This window comes from Sinohyriopsis cumingii, chromosome 13 (genome assembly GCF_028554795.1).
Source record: "Sinohyriopsis cumingii isolate HCF-2022 chromosome 13, ASM2855479v2, whole genome shotgun sequence".
NCBI classification, from domain to species: Eukaryota; Metazoa; Mollusca; class Bivalvia; order Unionida; family Unionidae; genus Sinohyriopsis; species Sinohyriopsis cumingii.
The window spans coordinates 33789411-33806629 of record NC_142973.1 but is presented as its reverse complement, the minus strand read 5'-3'; the positions used below and the strand labels follow the sequence as shown (position 1 = coordinate 33806629).

At 36.2% G+C, this 17219-nt stretch overlaps 1 protein-coding gene across 2 annotated transcripts in view; it reads left to right on the top strand.

Moving 5' to 3' along the window:
* The window catches only part of LOC149785176 (N-acetylglucosamine-1-phosphotransferase subunits alpha/beta-like), a 141833-nt gene that overhangs the window by 39088 nt on the left and 85526 nt on the right, over positions 1-17219 (top strand). For both annotated transcript variants that reach the window (XM_089978975.1, XM_089978974.1), the window contains 5 exons: positions 3243-3374; positions 3611-3685; positions 7603-7674; positions 8742-8921; positions 15837-16007. In XM_089978975.1, the coding sequence (XP_089835101.1) occupies positions 3243-3374; positions 3611-3685; positions 7603-7674; positions 8742-8921; positions 15837-16007 (630 nt within the window). The remainder of the gene's footprint in view (positions 1-3242; positions 3375-3610; positions 3686-7602; positions 7675-8741; positions 8922-15836; positions 16008-17219) is intronic.

The window sequence follows — 17219 nt, the reverse complement described above, 5'->3', positions numbered from 1 at the left end:
TCACCAAAACGCTTCTGATGTCTAGTTGATTCATATCTGTCTAGTTGATCCTAAGTGACAAAGGTGCTGATGTGGCATCTAGTATGGTCATGGTGGCAGCCATGTTGATATTTTTGTTACACCTACTTCTCTGAAATGGATAGTTTTAGTGGCATAGGGATTTTCTTTCAGATATGTTTCCCGTTCTAATTAATGTTTGCAATATAAATGTGCTACCTTCCTGAATCTAGCTCTACTAAAAAGACATTTCTTTTTTTTCTATCTCATGTTGACAAAGGACAGTAACTCTTGCCCTTTACCTCCCCTTGCCACCACCAATAGTCATAAAATTAATGTATTTGACAGTAACTCTTGCCCTTTACCTCCCCTTGCCACCACCAATTGTCATAAAATTAATGTACCTTGTTGACATGTCTTTTCTGAAACTACACAGGAAGAGAAAAAAACTCAAATTATTTACTCATTGTGTTAAGAAGTCACTAATACAAAGCCCATTATTAACACAGTAAGTGAACAATAGGCAGTATGCCTTAAAATGTGAATGACAACATGCATTCAGTGATAGTATGTTGTATAAGCTGTCAGAACAGACTAAGTCTGAAACTGACAGATTCACACAAAAAATTGGAAAATGATAAAATGATGTTTTCCAAAAGTCCAAATTCCTAAATATTTTTGAACTGATTTTGATGTGGAATTATGTGAGGCATCACATATGATGTTGATAGTATGGAAGTTGAACTTAAAAACTATCAACACCATGTGGAGGCAAGGGGAGGTTATGAGCTAGAGTTATTGCCCTTTGTATATATAAGATAGAAAAGACGAATTTATGTCCTTTTAATTGGGCTAGATTAAGGAGGTAAAATGCTTATATCCCAGACGTTAATGTGACTGGGTAAGTATTCTCAGAGAAACATTATTTACTTAAAAGGGTGCTTTTCACTAAAAGACTTCATATGATATAGTTAGTCCGAAATCAAAATGGTGCTGATCAAACGTTTACAGTAGCTGGCTTGTTAGCCATCTTGAAACTCTTGTTATAACATATTCTTATAGGCATGGGATTTTCACTTCCTATAAAATGTAGTTAATCATTAATTAAAGTGGTGTTGAACAGACCTACAGCATGACAGCCATGGTTACCATCTTGAAAATCATGCTGTCACTAGTTCTCCTCTTTAAGGGGTGGTCATATTGTCATGAGATTTTCACACAAGGGGTGGTCATATTGTCATGAGATTTTCACACAAGGAGTGGTCATATTGTCATGAGATTTTCACACAAGGAATGGTCATATTGTCATGAGATTTTCACGGAAGTGGTGGTCATATTGACATGAGATTTTCACACAAGTGGTGGTCATATTGTCATGAGATTTTCACAAAAGCATGTTTTGCTCTCTGTTGTTGGTTTTTAATGAAAATGATGCCAGTGTGACTTCCAGAATATCTTGTAAAAGCTCCTACTTCTGAACAGATGGCCTAACTGACACTTTTAATTTTTTTTTTTGTTTTTAAACTTCTTTCTTGCAGTATATAGTTGTTCCAGTATTAAAGTGATGCTGATGTAACAAGATAACTGGGTGGGATTTTGGATTTACAACAGAACACTTTTGATGGTGATACAGATACAGTGTTTAAAGATGAATGACTTGAATGAGAAAAGAATTATAATTAATACATGTGTATAATATCCAAATATTGGATGAATTAACATAATCCACGTGAACTAAATAATGAGAATACAAATAAATGACCTTATACAGTACAAGGGTAAAGGATAAATGATTCACAGTGATTTCACAATGAAAGAATGATGTGTTTTAGTCAAATAGTAAAACTGTGATATTTTACTCATATAGTAAAAATGTATTCACTCAGATAGTGAAAATGATGAAAACAGAAGTGAACCTAACCATGCCCAACGAGAATCCTTTGGTACTAAACGTTTTTTTAAAATGCAACTTTATATATTGCTAATATAAATCTCTCGCTAAGTCAGAAACAAAAATAGAAAATATTTGCATGATACTATGTAAACCGAAGCTACATAGAAAATATACAAAAATAAATGTAGTACAATAGTTATAACTTCTACACAAGAAATTAATAACTCACATACCTCTACAGCTGAAGATGTGCTAATAAAGATTTAGTCTTACGGCGAGGCATTTATACACAGACAATACCACAGTACATTGTCTGTGCCCTGAAAGTATTTGGTTCTTCCCATCGAAAGCACTTCACACGTGCAGCATAGGATGAACCAAACTCACTATTTTGAAATCTTTGTAGAATATACATAAATCACCCTTGGGTATCGTTGTACACAAAAAAACGAAACCCGAGTACATGTATTTAATAAATAAAAAGATTTATACGATTCTGTGACAGCTGATACAACCTCCAAAATAGCTGACTTGAAAGCCATACTGAAATGTTTGGATACTTCTTAAAGTATGATCATGGGATATTCACTTTAATGACCTCCAACATGGCACCATGGCCATCTTGTAAATGTTATCATTACTCCTCTTGCATGAATTGCCACATTAATGGTGTAGTAAAATGTAGCTAGTTTTAATGACCTCCAACATGGCACCATGGCCATCTTGTAAATGTTATCATTACTCCTCTTGCATGAATTGCCACATTAATGGTGTAGTAAAATGTAGCTAGTTTTAATGACCTCCAACATGGCACCATGGCCATCTTGTAAATGTTATCATTACTCCTCTTGCATGAATTGCCACATTAATGGTGTTTAAAACAATTCTTGAAGTATGTAGTTGGTTATGTGAGAAAACGGTTCAGATCTGATAAACAACATATCCGTACTTTTGAAAACCAAACATAATCAATCATATGGTTGAGTAAGATTTAATTACTTGCATGTTTCAGTGCTCATCAGTTAGAAAGATGAAACGGTCTTATCTTGGATTTCTGTAAATTATTTTCAGCCAGTAGAGTGTTAATTCCTTCAAGTGACTCTTGTTGTACCTTCATACACAGTACAGTACATTATGCATGATGGCTTCACTAGTGTATCAGATTTTTTCCCTTGATATTAAAGATAGGTTGATTATAACAGGTTATCAGCCCATGAAAGACTAATCAGTACCTTTGCAGTGGGATTAAATGCCCTGCACTGAGATGCATTATCACACTTGACCCAGACTGATCAGAGTGAAATGTGTTAGTAGACATGTTGTTTATTGGCCTCGTACATTATTTTCACAGACAAGTGACTGGACTATTCAGAATAGCATGATGCTTCCGGATCTGATCCTAATGTCTGGATTTCCTTACAACCTGACAGGCGATGAACTGAAGGCCAAGCTTCCGGAAAAACACAGAAAAGGCATTGAGGCTGTATGTAGTAAATCATATTATTTTATTGTCATGAAATGTTTTTACATAACTTTAATTTTATGCCATCCCCATTTTCCCATTAGTTTTCCTGTTAGAAATCGTAAGAAATTAATAAAGCACTTCATCTATAAATAAGACAAAAGTGAGAAGAACTTTTGAAACTCAGTTTTCAGACAATAATTTTGTTTCTTAATAAAGAGGGATTATGATTAATTTATGTAATTTCTTCTTTGCAGATACAAGTTTTCTCAGATAAGGGAGTTGCAGTTGTGCTCGTCCCAAACAGGGAAGACTTCCTTTACATACTAGATGTAAGATAATTTGAAAGTTTATACAGCATTAACTTTGCTTCGAGACGTTGGTGGTGTATAAAATTTACCTTTTATTTCCATCCATACATGTATCTGTCATTACATCCATGTTTCTATCCATCCTGCCTATCTCACATTTCAGTGCACCTGTTTTTTCGAAACTAAAAATGCTAATTGTGTACCTTTGGATGAAGGTGCGTTGAACACCTTAACTGGGTTGTTATGACCAACTTTTCAGGATTTATTCAACATTGCTTAAATGTTGTGTTTGGAATCTAATTCCATTGCATTGCCCATTACCAGCATAGTTACAATATGGATGCTGGTACTAACAGCTGCCTCGCTTGGCGCTCAGCATTAAGAGGTTAGTGTTAGGACTGGTCGGCCTGGTGTCAGGATAATGTGACTGGGTGGGACATCATGCTACATGTCTGCGGCATGATACCCCAGTGCAAGACATCACTATAAACTGTCACACTGCAGACATTGTAGCAATATGACTGAAAAATTGTTAAAGCAATGTTAAAAATCCAAATCACACAATATGGATGCATCTTGGGATGAGTGTGCAATGCATCAAAACTGGGTGACTGACCTTCTTTCCAGAATTTATTTAACATGGCTTTAAAATGCTGATTCCTTTGACACATGACTGGGATATCTTGTAAGCTCAGCTAACTGAAGGATCATTCACAGTATTATTTAACTAAAGAGGTTTGATTGTATTTTAGGTGTAAGATGTGTTCTCACACATAATAATGAAAGTTATATTTTTATAAAATAAAGGATTAGTGCCATCTATGTTCTAAGCTTTTGTATTATTCTTGTCTGTATTGCACATACACTTAATAATGTCTGTTGTCCCTAACTCCTCGACCGCTCCAGTGGCCTAGTGGTTAGAGCGTCCACCTCGGATGCGGGAGGTTGTGGGTTCGATCCCAGGCCGAGTCATACCAAAGACGTACAAAAATGGTACTGACAGCTGCCTCGCTTGGCGCTCAGCATTAAGAGTTAGTGTTAGGACTGGTTGGCCCGGTGTCAGGATAATGTGACTGGGTGGGACATCATGCCACATGTCTGTGGCATGATGCCCCAGTGCTAGACATCACTAAAAACTGCCACACTGCAGACATCGTAGCGATATGACTGAAAAAATTGTTAAAGTTACGTTAAAAATCCAAATCACACACACACACCCCCCCACCCCCCACCCCCCCCAACTCCTCATACACTGTTCAAGCTGGACATATGAAACTTGAGTCAGTGATAATCAAGTGGTTGTAGATTGTGCCAACATATTTAGGATATTAGGTGGGACAAGGTCAGGTAGGTATGATCTTTATTAAATGTCATTGAACTCCTGAGTTGTATTTCTCACATGTAGGAGAACTGGGGTATATAAATCAATGCTCCATGTGTCAAGATATTTCAGACTGCAATACCTGGGTGATGCCTCAGTGTCCATCCTTACCCTTGAAACTTACTCCCTAGGTTATAACATAGGACCTGTTGAGATTCTCACCTGGTTACCACATGTAATATTTACCATTCCAGGCATTTAAAAAATGACTTTCTACATGAAAGTGATTTTTGACCCTGGGGTCTATCCCAACCCCCAGTGAGTTAGCCCCAGACTATAAGTTGGAAAGTAATTAAATCCCCACTCTATAACCTATATACAATTTCTGGGCATGAAAAGACAAATTTATACGTGTAACTATCTTTGATCCTGTGGTCTGTTCCAACTCTCATGAATTTAGTACCTGGGACAAAACTTGAAAATTATTGAGATCTCTCCCTTGTAAGCATATATACACTAAAAAGGCATGAGAAGATAAATTTATACATGCAGCTGACATGGTCCATCATCATCTCCAAGGCACTTAGGCCTTGTATCATAGCTTTAGTACTGTTGAGATACTTTGGCTTTGTATCATAGCTTTAGTACTGTTGAGATACTTTGGCTTTGTATCATAGCTTTAGTACTGTTGAGGTACTTTGGCTTTGTATCATAGCTTTAGTACTGTTGAGATACTTTGGCTTTGTATCATAGCTTTAGTACTGTTGAGATACTTTGGCTTTGTATCATAGCTTTAGTACTGTTGAGATACTTCAGCCTTGTATCATAGCTTTAGTACTGTTGAGATACTTTGGCTTTGTATCATAGCTTTAGTACTATTGAGATACTTAGGTCCTGGTATTATAGCTTTAGTTCTATTGAGATACTTAGTCCCTGTATCATAGCTTTAGTACTGTTGAGATACTTCGGCCCAGTATCATATCTTTAGTACTGTTGAGATACTTCAGCCTTGTATTATAGCTTTAGTTCTATTGAGATACTTAGTCCCTGTATCATAGCTTTAGTACTGTTGAGATACTTCGGCCCAGTATCATAGCTTTAACACTGTTGAGATACTTAGGCCCTGTATGATAGCTTTAGTACTGTTGAGATACTTAGGCCCTGTATCATAGCTTTAGCACTATTGAGATATTTAGGCCCTGTATCATAGCATTAGTATTGTTAAGATACTTAGGTCCTGTATCATAGCTTTAGCACTTTTGATATATTTAGGCCCTATATCATAGCATTAGTATTGTTGAGATACTTAGGTCCTGTATCATAGCTTTAGTACTATTGAGGTACTTAGGCCTTGTGTCATAGCTTTAGTACTATTGAGATAGTTAAGCCCTGTATCATAGCTAGTACTATTGAAATATTTAGGCCGTGTATTATAGCTTTAGTACTGTTGAGATACCATTGTATGCTTGCTTGACATGGTAAAACAAATGCACACATACAGATGAAACTTAACCCTCGGGCAGTCATTACTCTCTGGAACCTACACAACTGGCTAAAACTTTGGTATGGGGATACATTTGTGTGACAGCAGAATTGTAAGTTTTATAATATTTGACCAGATACATTTTGGAAAATGGTAGTAATTTTATATAATTTACAACCGGTGAATCTTATTGATGAAAAAATGGCAAGCTTTTATTGAATATGGCTACTCCATCATTCAAGTATTTTGATTTATTAGCATAAAAAATCTGTTCAAATTAGAATGATTGACATATAGAATCTTGTATGCAACTTTAAAATAAACTTTATATGTACAAAATTCTCCTGTTTTATTTATCATATCCAAAAGATGATAGTTCATCAGATAAGAAAAGTACAAATGAAGTAACTTAAAAAATAGCCCCTACTAAAAGTAAAAATTGAAAATATGTTTGTTGCTGAGTGCATTACACGTCAGTGTATTTTGAGTGCATTATGTATTTACCCAATCAAGACTATGCTAAATGAAGGTATCATCCTTGACAAGACTTGCTATTCATCATTTTTAGCTCACCTGTTTAAAGTAGAGGTAAACTATTGTCTGCATCAGTGTATGTAAAAATAATAGCAGATACTTAAGTACATTATCACTGAGTGTAAACCACCATTCTTTCTTCCTAGTTCATATTAAACTGTTTGGAAAAGGTTTCATAGCATCTATCTCCAAGGGAGGAGGATGAGGGGGCTAAATTGGTACATGTATGTACATTCCTTGCACATTCTATGTTAACTTCTTACATTTAGATAGGTTTTTTTGCACACTGTCTCAATACTTTTACACCTTTCAGTCATGAAACTGGTGAGGTCATGTCCCTTGCTGAGTACTCTAAATCTGTGTCACAAATATGAAGGTAGATAGACAGGTGGGTGTACTAATTAGAAGTTCATATTTCAGGTTTAAAATTATTAAAAGTTCAGGTATAAAGATTAAAAATTGCAAAATCCTTGATTACAAATGGGCTAGGATCAGTTTAGTTTGAGTTTATTTTCTGTAGGATAATGTTTACAATGGCTACTGGAGACTAAAGTAAGTAGCGGTGAGTTATATAATCATTGATTACACTGGTTATTTCAGCATACTAACTTTACAATAGATGGAAAGGAACCAACCCTTAATGCTGCCAACTTGGTGTGGGACCTTAGAGATGTAAGTTTGTTTCATCATTCTTTTGTGATGAATATATCCACAAACATCATCTTAATTTTATCTGTCAGTGTGTTTTTCTTTTCATTGTTTTGTTAATCAGCAACATAATTACTTGGTTAGAATTACCTTAGAATTGCAGTCGTCCCTATAATAACTATTCAGATCGTTCACTTGTACGGACTCTCACCATTGACTAGGACAATTTAAATGCACAGTTGGTTATCCAGATGATATCATTGCATAAACTGTCAGTTGCCAAATCACACAGCAAATAATACCTGAATATCAAAATTCATATTGTCATTACTGTTTCTGAAGTGTAAATCAATTCTTGATCAAAGCTGAATCAAGGACTATTTCTTTCGTTTTATCTGTCTTGCTTATTCTTATGGATAAGTGTGGACTGTTCTTTTTTACCTGTTCATATTTGTATCATTGCATAAGCTGTTCTTTTTTACCTGTTCATATTTGTATCAATGCATAAGCTGTTCTTTTTTACCTGTTCACATTTGTATCATTGCATAAGCTATTTCCAGTACACAATTCAGATGCTGTCTGTTTCCATTACCATACTGTTTTCATTTGATCCTACTTAATATAATATGTGAAAATCTTCGGTTATTAAGACCTTTTATTAACCACTCTGGCAAGCAGTGTTTTAGGGTTATATTTATGTTATTTGTTTGAAATGGTTTGTCTTCCCAAAAAAATTTATTGCAATTTTTTTCCTTATATTGTTTAATGTTTTGATAGTCCCTCTATAGCCAGGATTGTCCTTTACAAACACACACACACACATGCATGCATGCATACACGATCTCCACTGTTAATCCAGGTTATTCCAGGTCATCAAAAGTCCATTTCTCTCCTTCTGCAATAATGAATAAGGCTTACTAAAGATAGAAAATATAATTTCCAACTGTAATTAGAAGTAAGGAATTATTAAGAGTGTGGCTAAGAATTTTTTTTGTTTACCACACAGCCTAGAGGCAAGATGTGATATCCATGGAAACATTGTTACTGTTTAATTTTAAAGATGATATTAATAATGTTCTCAATTTTCACAGTTTTCTCGGGATGAAGATATCTCAGCCAGCCGATTTGAGGATAATGATGAGTTGAGATATTCCCTTAGATCCATTGAGAAAAATGCCCCCTGGGTCAGGCATATTTATATTGTAACAAATGGACAGATCCCTTACTGGCTGAACCTGGAGAATCCAAGAGTTACCATAGTAACACATGAGGTTTGTAGAAAATTAATCAGAAGTTTTGTGTAATACCAGAGATGCTGTCAGGGTGCACGATTGCATGAATCAAGCAAAATTTTGAAAAATTCACCCACTTGGAGACCAGTGATGAGCGAGAACTCTTGTAAATTTGTTTAAAGTCATGCATATGAAAATGTACTTTGCATAGTATACAATTTTTATTCTGCGGTTCACTTTTTAGTCGTGCTGGTAGAGGTATCAAAGAGCATGTTGTAACACATCTCTTTTCGTAACTGTTTACACATCTGGTTTCTTTGGCTTGACATGAATGGTTGTTAAAGTAAATTTTAGTGGTACATTGGACCTCAGAACTAGCATTCTGTCATACTTTGAACCTGTTATCAAGGCAGTTTTACTAATGTGCATTTATAATATAGGCAACCTTGAGAACCCAAAATGGCTGATTTCCAGCATGGTTCATCTTTCAATGATGATTTTACAGATGATTGTGATGAAGGTGATTTATTTTTAAAGTTAGGAAGTAGGTCAGAATATTGGTGTTGGGAAAGTGTTAATGGAGAAACCATTGAGAGATTTTTAACCCAAATGGTGTTAAATATGAATACGATGTAGTTGCTGGATGAACAAAACAGATGCATGCCAGTCAGCTCCTCATTTCATTGGTATTTCAAAATAAATGTAGAAAAATCAGACTTACAAGCCAAATCAAAATACACACAATGTAAAAGTAGAGTGCAATTTTTGTTTAATATCTCATCACAATTTATCCCTGTGGGATCTTGTGCTACAAAACCATATAGCTCTAGTTTAAGGGTTAAGATAAATGTAATAAATAAGAATCTGATAATAAGATACATGTTGAGTAAAGATATGTATTTAATCAAATTACTTCTGTCTGAAGTAGACTATGGCATTAATGGACTTAAAACCTTAATACAGCATTGTGGAGCAGATACGATATCTGGCATAGTAATCAGTAAAGCACTGATTCAGGAAAGTGAAATTTGGCAGAGCTCATGTTAGTAAAATAAATTTATTTTGGAGCAGAAGTATTCAAAAGACAATAAATATGAACTGTGGAAATACAGTCATAAAGACAAGTTTTCAGACTTGTTCAAGCTGGCTAAGCTAGCTGTGTATATTCCTCTTCAGACAGCATACTGTTGGGGTTCTCAGCACAGAACAATATTCAAACACAAATAAGAAACAGATTAGGCTTAGAAACAATCAACGGGTTAATGATTATACTTTCAGAACCTGTTTTTTGGGCCCCGAGTGGCCGAGTGGTCTAAAGCACTTTCTGTTACTGATCACTGCCATCTCACCTCTGTCTGCGTGAGTTTGAGTCTCGGATTCAGCTAATGTGGGTATGTGAGAAAGCTTGCCAGTAGCTTCTCATGGGTCGGTGGTTCTTTCTGGGGTTTTCCCGGGTTCTTTCTCCACTATTAATACTGGCTGCCATATATATCCTATCGTGTGCTAAAAAATGGCGTTAAACCCTACAACAACAACAACAACAACAACCCGGTTATTTTGTCTGTATAATTCCTTCCTTCTGGTACATACAGATGGTCGTTCTTTGCATGGCATTTTTAGCTCCTTGGTGCCATGCTTCCATGAGCTCATTGTATATTTGCACTTGTATAGGCTGTCTTTGAGCTTTCCTACAAGTAGCATTATCTATATATTGTAATTATTTATACTTATATATATATATATATATATATATATATATATATATATATATATATATATATATATTTATATAGAACCTGAGCAACGAGGGAAAGAGCTTAACCAACAGCCATTACTTCCCTCTCTATCTTCAGATATATGAGCAGGTTACATTTGTCAAGCATCCCGTAACCTGTACCAGCTTCATGAATCGGATGATACTTTTCCCACCTACATGGCCTATTTCTGTTATGTCTGGCCTAGGCCATGTTCAAGTGATTAGGAGTGGTAACAACATCCTCTTTTTAGGGCGCATTCATACAACAGCTCTTTTCCCAGTGCATCACAACAGATTTATGTTGACATACCCAGGAACTGTGTCCACCATATTTTCCTCCTCAGGACTTCCTTCCAGCATGATGCCTTGTTTAGCTCCTCAGACTTCTACAGATATTGCACTACCATTCTCCCAACAGCTTGCCATGGGAAAAGCCACTATTCTCAGTGACCGTCTGGAGGTCACATTTTCTCATTCAGGACGTGTTATGAGTTTAGTGGGTGGCAGGTCTCGTCACTCTTCAGGCTTACCTCGTTCTCCTAAGGATGATGATGCTTGTTCTCAAGGAATGTCATCAATTCTGACTTAACAACGTCACATTAAGATTCAGCCTTCCAGACCTCCATTGAGGAAGTATTCTGCCTTTTACCCCTGTAGTTTTGACTACCTCCCCCTTACACCAACACCAAACTGGACTTAGGTCCCAGCTTCTGTTGATCTTATGGCAGATAAAGGAGAAGTCTGCTTTCAAGTTACTACCACAGTCAGGAAGAGTTACAGACATTCTGAACTGTCTTCATTAATTGCAGGATCCCAGCATTAACAGACTTTTCTTTACACAAAAACGCCTTCCATCTCAACTTCTGTCGGCTTTTCTACCGTTGTGACATGCCAGCCTAATTTCTTCCTCTGGCTCTTCAAAGAAAGAAAATTAGTTCCTAGTACAATCAAAGGCTACTGCTTCATGATAGCTGACACCTTTCATCATCATGGGTGCGAAGATGTTGGACACAAGAAGGACTTATCTGATTTACTAGCAAACTTTGTGTACACACTGCCTAAAACATGAACTCTCTGTCCCAAGTGGAACCTATCTTGGGTATTAACCTGGCTGAACAAGACCCCCTTTGAACCAATTGTACATACATCTCTGGCACACCTTTCCTACAAAACCTGATTCCTCTTGGCCTTAGCAACAACAGGCGGAATTAGTGAAATACATGCCCTGACTGCAGACCCCAATTACCTGCAGTTCTGATAAGATTGGTCGGTCTTACTCATGGTGGCTTCCTCGTTCATCGCAAAGAATCATATTCCTTCCACAGGTAAACAGACTTTTGTTCTGAGACCTCTGTCTCTCCTGGACACATCAACTGAAGACCACTTACAAGACCCAGTGAGATCTTTGAAGTAGTACCTTAATTGAACAGATCCTGTGCATTGAGGGAGATTGCACCTATTTCTATCTCTGAAATTGGGACAAAACGATATATCAACTTAAACTTTCTCATCCTGGATCAAATGGGTTATTCACTCAGTGTATATAGAAATAACCCCAGCTCAAATGAATTTTTTATGCATCTTGGCTCATGAGGTTAGGGCAGTTGCCACCAGCCTAACATTCGAACGAAACTGTTCTCTGACATCATTCATGCTGTGGGATGGAGATCAGAGTCCACATTCTCTAGCTTTTATCTCCTAGATCTCTCATCTCAAAGAGCCAGATTCAATCTGGTAGGACCTGTCTCCACAGATTAACACGTAACATTTCCAGGTTGATTGACAGCTTCTTAAAGGTGCAACTTCTCAACTTCCACTGGATTTGTGAGGGTATTTTTTTTCCCCTTTTTGAAGCCGCACCCTGACAGATGGAGTCCCCTCCAGTCGGGTTACCTAGAAGCTGTCTCAGTATCTTAGGTGACCAGAGATGGTATCTCCTGGGTAAGGGGATTTATCTCCCTCCACCTCTTACCTATTCTCTTAAGGTATTATGATTGGGTAATGCATTCGAAGAAGAAACCAATTTCTTTAGTAAAATATGTTTCTTCCAAAATACTTAACCAGTTATGATATATATACAGCCTCCCCGCAGTTACGTCCTTATTGAACATGTCTTCCGCTCCAGTAATAACTGGTATATTCTTACTAGTCTTATTGGTAAGGGGAGATTAGTCTGCCCGACCACCACATAGATCGGCAGACAACTTTTGGCTTTCTTTAGCTAAAAGTGGTATCTGGGAGAACTGGATTTGCAAGGTAGTGGTAGTACTCATAAGGTATTATAATTGGGTAAATATTTTACAGTGGTATGGTAGGTTTGAGCACTTTCCCTGTAGAAAATATGAAATTAGTGAAAAATCTCTGGTAGCTTCATAGGATAGTCACTTTACATAAATTTAGCATATCATTTGTGCATCAGACTTGCATGAAATCAGTATTAAGTAAAATATTTATTGCTCAAGCATGGCAGTTAAAAGATCTGTAACTTTAGTAAACTGGCATATGAATTAGACATCCAGTATTTAAGGGAATATTTTACTCTCAGATACAGTATTGCTTTGTCACATAATCACTAAGTTCCATTACCTACTGATTTGAAAACAATTGACTTAGGATCAACTTTTTCCCAAAAATGATTATTGTAGTGACATATTCACCTTATAACAGGAAATATGTTATAATGAAAGACTTTATAGTGAGACTGCCTTATAACTGGAACCATGTTATAATGAATTGCCTTCTAGAGAAACTGCCTTATAACTGGAACCATGTTATAATGAATGGCTTTCTAATGAGACTGCCTTATAACTGGAACCATGTTATAATGAATAGCCTTCTAGTGAGACTGCCTTATAACTGGAACCATGTTATAATGAATGGCCTTGCTGTGAGACTGCCTTATAACTGGAACCATGTTATAATGAATGGCCTTCTAGTGAGACTGCCGTATAACTGGAACCATGTTATAATGAATGGCCTTCCAGTGAGACTGCCTTATAACTGGAACCCTGTTATAATGAATGGCATTCTAGTGAGACTGCCTTACAGCTGGAACCAACAATATATTATATACACTTATTATAGTTCAAAGAACAAAAGAGTCTAGTATGTTCAAGAAAATGGCCATTCTAAAGCCTTCTCATTCAAAATGAAAAAGATTTTCATGATTCTGCCAACAGTTTATTCTCAAGCTTGCATCCACAATCAACAATTATGAGGAATCACACATAACTAAGCTTTTGTTTTAGTGATGATTGGGTTCTTTGGTGCAGAGTGCCCCAGATGTGGCCAAGTGCCCAGATGAACAGATACTGAAGAATGAAAATGTGACCTTTAACCCCAACTCCTCATGCATCAAATCTTATTATTTGAAATATAACTTGCTCCATTGCTGTCTTACCTTAGACATAATGATACATATATATGGAAATGGGACTTTGAAATATAACTTGCTCCATTGCTGTCTTACCTTAGACACGATGATACATATAATTATATAGAAATGGGACTTTGAAATATAACTTTCTCCATCGCTGTCTTAGACATCATGATACATATATATGGAAATAGGACTTTGAAATATAACTTGCTCCACCGCTGCCTTTCCTTAGACATCATGATACATATATATGGAAATGGGAAATAAATCATGTTCCACCAGTGTCTTACCTTATACATCATAGTATGTGAAAATGGGACTTTGAAATAAAACATGTACCATCACTGTCTTACCTTAGACTTCATAGTGTGTGGAAATGGGACTTTGAAATAAATCATGTTCCATCACTGTTTTACCATAGACTTCATGGTATGTGGAAATGGGACTTTGAAATAAATCATGTTCCATCACTGTTTTACCATAGACTTCATGGTGTGTGGAAATGGGACTTTGAAATAAATCATGTTCCATCACTGTTTTACCATAGACTTCATAGTGTGTGGAAATGGGACTTTGAAATAAATCATGTTCCATCACTGTTTTACCATAGACTTCATGGTATGTGGAAATGGGACTTTGAAATAAATCATGTTCCATCACTGTTTTACCATAGACTTCATGGTGTGTGGAAATGGGACTTTGAAATAAATCATGTTCCATCACTGTTTTACCATAGACTTCATAGTGTGTGGAAATGGGACTTTGAAATAAATCATGTTCCATCACTGTTTTACCATAGACTTCATGGTATGAGGAAATGGGACTTTGAAATAAATCATGTTCCATCACTGTTTTACCATAGACTTCATAGTGTGTGGAAATGGGACTTTGAAATAAATCATGTTCCATCACTGTTTTACCATAGACATCATGGTATTTGGAAATAGGACTTTGAACTAAAACATGCACCATCATTGTCTTACCTTAGACATCACGGTACATATAAATGGAAATGGGACTTTAAAACAAAATGTGCTCCATGGTATATGAAATGTAACTTTGAAATAAATCATGCTTCATCACTGTTCCACCTTAGACATCATGTTATATGGAAATGGGACCTTGAAATAAAACCTGCTGCATTGCTGTTTTAAGTTCAACATCATGGTTTTATTCAGGCATGTTGAAATGATATAACTGCAGTTTTTAATGTAAGTTCTTTTGTGATGTCCACAGCTAATTAATTTGTGTTAATTGTAGCCATATTCCTCATTGCTAAGTACTATGTGTATTGTCATTAGAGACTTTCAAAGCTTGGCATCGCTTAATTATTTTGTGTATTTCATATATAGCTAAACTTTAAGCAAGATTGTTGAATAATAAAGCCGTGCAACTTTAATTAACATTGGTCTAATATTATCACTGTCTACTCTTTGTCTGTGAAAATTTGATTTGATTTTGTTTTTGTTTTTTCCAAACACCAGATGGACAATATTTTAGATGTTTTTTGTACATGGTGTTGCTTGCTTTGACAGACAAGCATTTTCAGTAATGAAACAAATCAAAATAAAGTGTCAACGTTAAGCCTGTATTCATATCAGTCGTTAGATGTAAAAAAAAATGAAATTGCTGCTTTATCAGTGTATGATGACAGCATATGACAACACAGAAGTAACAAAGAATGAGCCTATTATTTGCATATTCACAAGTCTTCTTTTAAAAATGTAAATATTTGCATTGGCTTCCATATCTGTTTTGAAATATATTGTTTTATCATTCCCAGATAAGTGCAAATAGATGTATTTGTTTGTACCTTCAGGAGATATTTGTAAACAGAAGCCACCTACCCACATTCAGTTCACCAGCAATAGAAGGTCATATCCACCAGATTCCAGGACTCTCGGACAAGTTTATCTACATGAATGATGATGTGATGTTTGGAAGAGAGGTTTGGCCTGATGATTTTTTTTCATACAGCACTGGACAGAAGGTTAGTTATAGCACTGATTTGTGTGGGTTTTTTGTGTGGGTTTAATGCCTTTTTCAGCACATAATATGCTATAGATGGCAGCCAGTAACAACAAGATGAACCATGTACCCTCAGGAAATATTGCCAAGCTTTCTCACATACCCACATTGCCTAAGCCTGGGACTTGAACCGATGAAAACAGAAGTGAGATGGCAGTGATCGGTAAAGTTGAGTGTGTAGCACCACTCAGCCACCTAGAGCCCCAGTTATAACATTGAAATGTACAGCGATCCCTTATTATAATGTAATGTATAACACTGAGGTCACATTATGCAGAGGTAAGTGACAAGCAAGGATGTGTAATACATTGTGAATAATGTTAAGAAAAGACATAAAACTGAACACTGTAAATCTATAAAGTATACACAGTACAGTGGCTGCAAAGTATACACAGTGCAACCACAGTGTGTAAGCAGCACAGCCATAAAGTGTACTTAGTACAGCCATAAAGTGAACAGTGTACAGTCATTTAAGTATACACAGTATATGCATGAAGTGAACAGTGTAGTTTTTAAAGTATACACAGTACAACCACAAAGTATACACAGTACATCTGCAATGTGTAAGCAGCACAGACATAAAGTATACACAGTATAGTCACAAAGTATACACAGTACATCTGCATTGTGTAAGCAGCACAGTGATAAAGTGTACACAGCACAGCCAGGTGTACACAGTACAGCCATAAAGTGAACATTGTGGTCATAAAAGTATACACAGTACAGCCATAAAGTATACACAGTACAACCACAATGTGTAAGCAGCACAGCTATAAAGTGTACACAGTACAGCCATAAACTGAACAATTTACAGTCATATAAGTATACACAGTACAGCCAAAAAGTGAATAGTGTAATTTTTAAAAGTAGACATGGTACAGCCACAAAGTGTATGCAGTATAGTTGTCAAGTGAACAGTGTAGTCAGAATAGTATACATAGTACGGCCATAAAGTGTACACTGTACAGCCATAAAAGTGAACAGTGTACAATTATAAATTTATACACAGTACAGCCCTAAAAGTATACACAAAACAGCCATAACAGTGTATATTGTATACCTGTGAGTATGCCTCATGGTGAGATAGGTTCAAATATCTGAAGTTTATTATATGCTCATTTTTTTCTCCGTTAACTTTACATTGTCAGAATCATTCAATATTACCCAATACTGA